This window comes from Cucurbita pepo, chromosome LG10, assembly GCF_002806865.2.
Source record: "Cucurbita pepo subsp. pepo cultivar mu-cu-16 chromosome LG10, ASM280686v2, whole genome shotgun sequence".
NCBI lineage: Eukaryota > Viridiplantae > Streptophyta > Magnoliopsida > Cucurbitales > Cucurbitaceae > Cucurbita > Cucurbita pepo.
Genome location: NC_036647.1, coordinates 722821 through 723313, shown reverse-complemented (window position 1 = coordinate 723313; position 493 = coordinate 722821). Strand labels below are relative to the sequence as shown.

The 493-nt window shown below is 29.8% G+C and overlaps 1 protein-coding gene across 2 annotated transcripts in view; it reads left to right on the top strand.

The window, feature by feature from the left end:
• The window catches only part of LOC111803469 (putative uncharacterized protein DDB_G0277255), an 11610-nt gene that overhangs the window by 1333 nt on the left and 9784 nt on the right, over positions 1-493 (top strand). For both annotated transcript variants that reach the window (XM_023687883.1, XM_023687882.1), the window contains exon 4: positions 37-160. In XM_023687883.1, coding sequence (XP_023543651.1) covers positions 37-160 — 124 coding nt within the window. The remainder of the gene's footprint in view (positions 1-36; positions 161-493) is intronic.

Genomic DNA, 493 nt, shown 5'->3' with positions numbered 1-493 from the left:
TTTTTTTTTTTTTTTTTTTTTTTTTTTTTTTGTTAGAAACTGGTGTGTTGCACAGTAAACCTGTGTACAAAAAGGAAAATGGAGCTAATGATCACGCTGGTTCGTCTTCTGCATCTGGTCAACCCGGAAATCACTCATACCACCAATTTCCATCTCACAGGTTAAATGTTATAAGATTACGTTGTACTTGTCAATTGTGAAGTACTGACTACTATGCAATGCAATTCCATGGTTGAACATTATTTTTGGATACTGGATAATGAACTTTTTGCCAGTTATGTTTCAAATAAGTATATTATTTTTCTCCAATTACTGTAGCAATGTGAAGTTTCCCTTCGTCGATTTTTTTTCATATGTGATTTTGAATGTAGACAAGTAGGAATTTTTTTTGAATTTTGCGTCTGAATTTTTGTTTACAAAATTTCTCCAATTATTTTTGAATTTTAGTTTACAAAATTCTTTTCATACTTCATTTGCGTCTGATTTTTTTTTT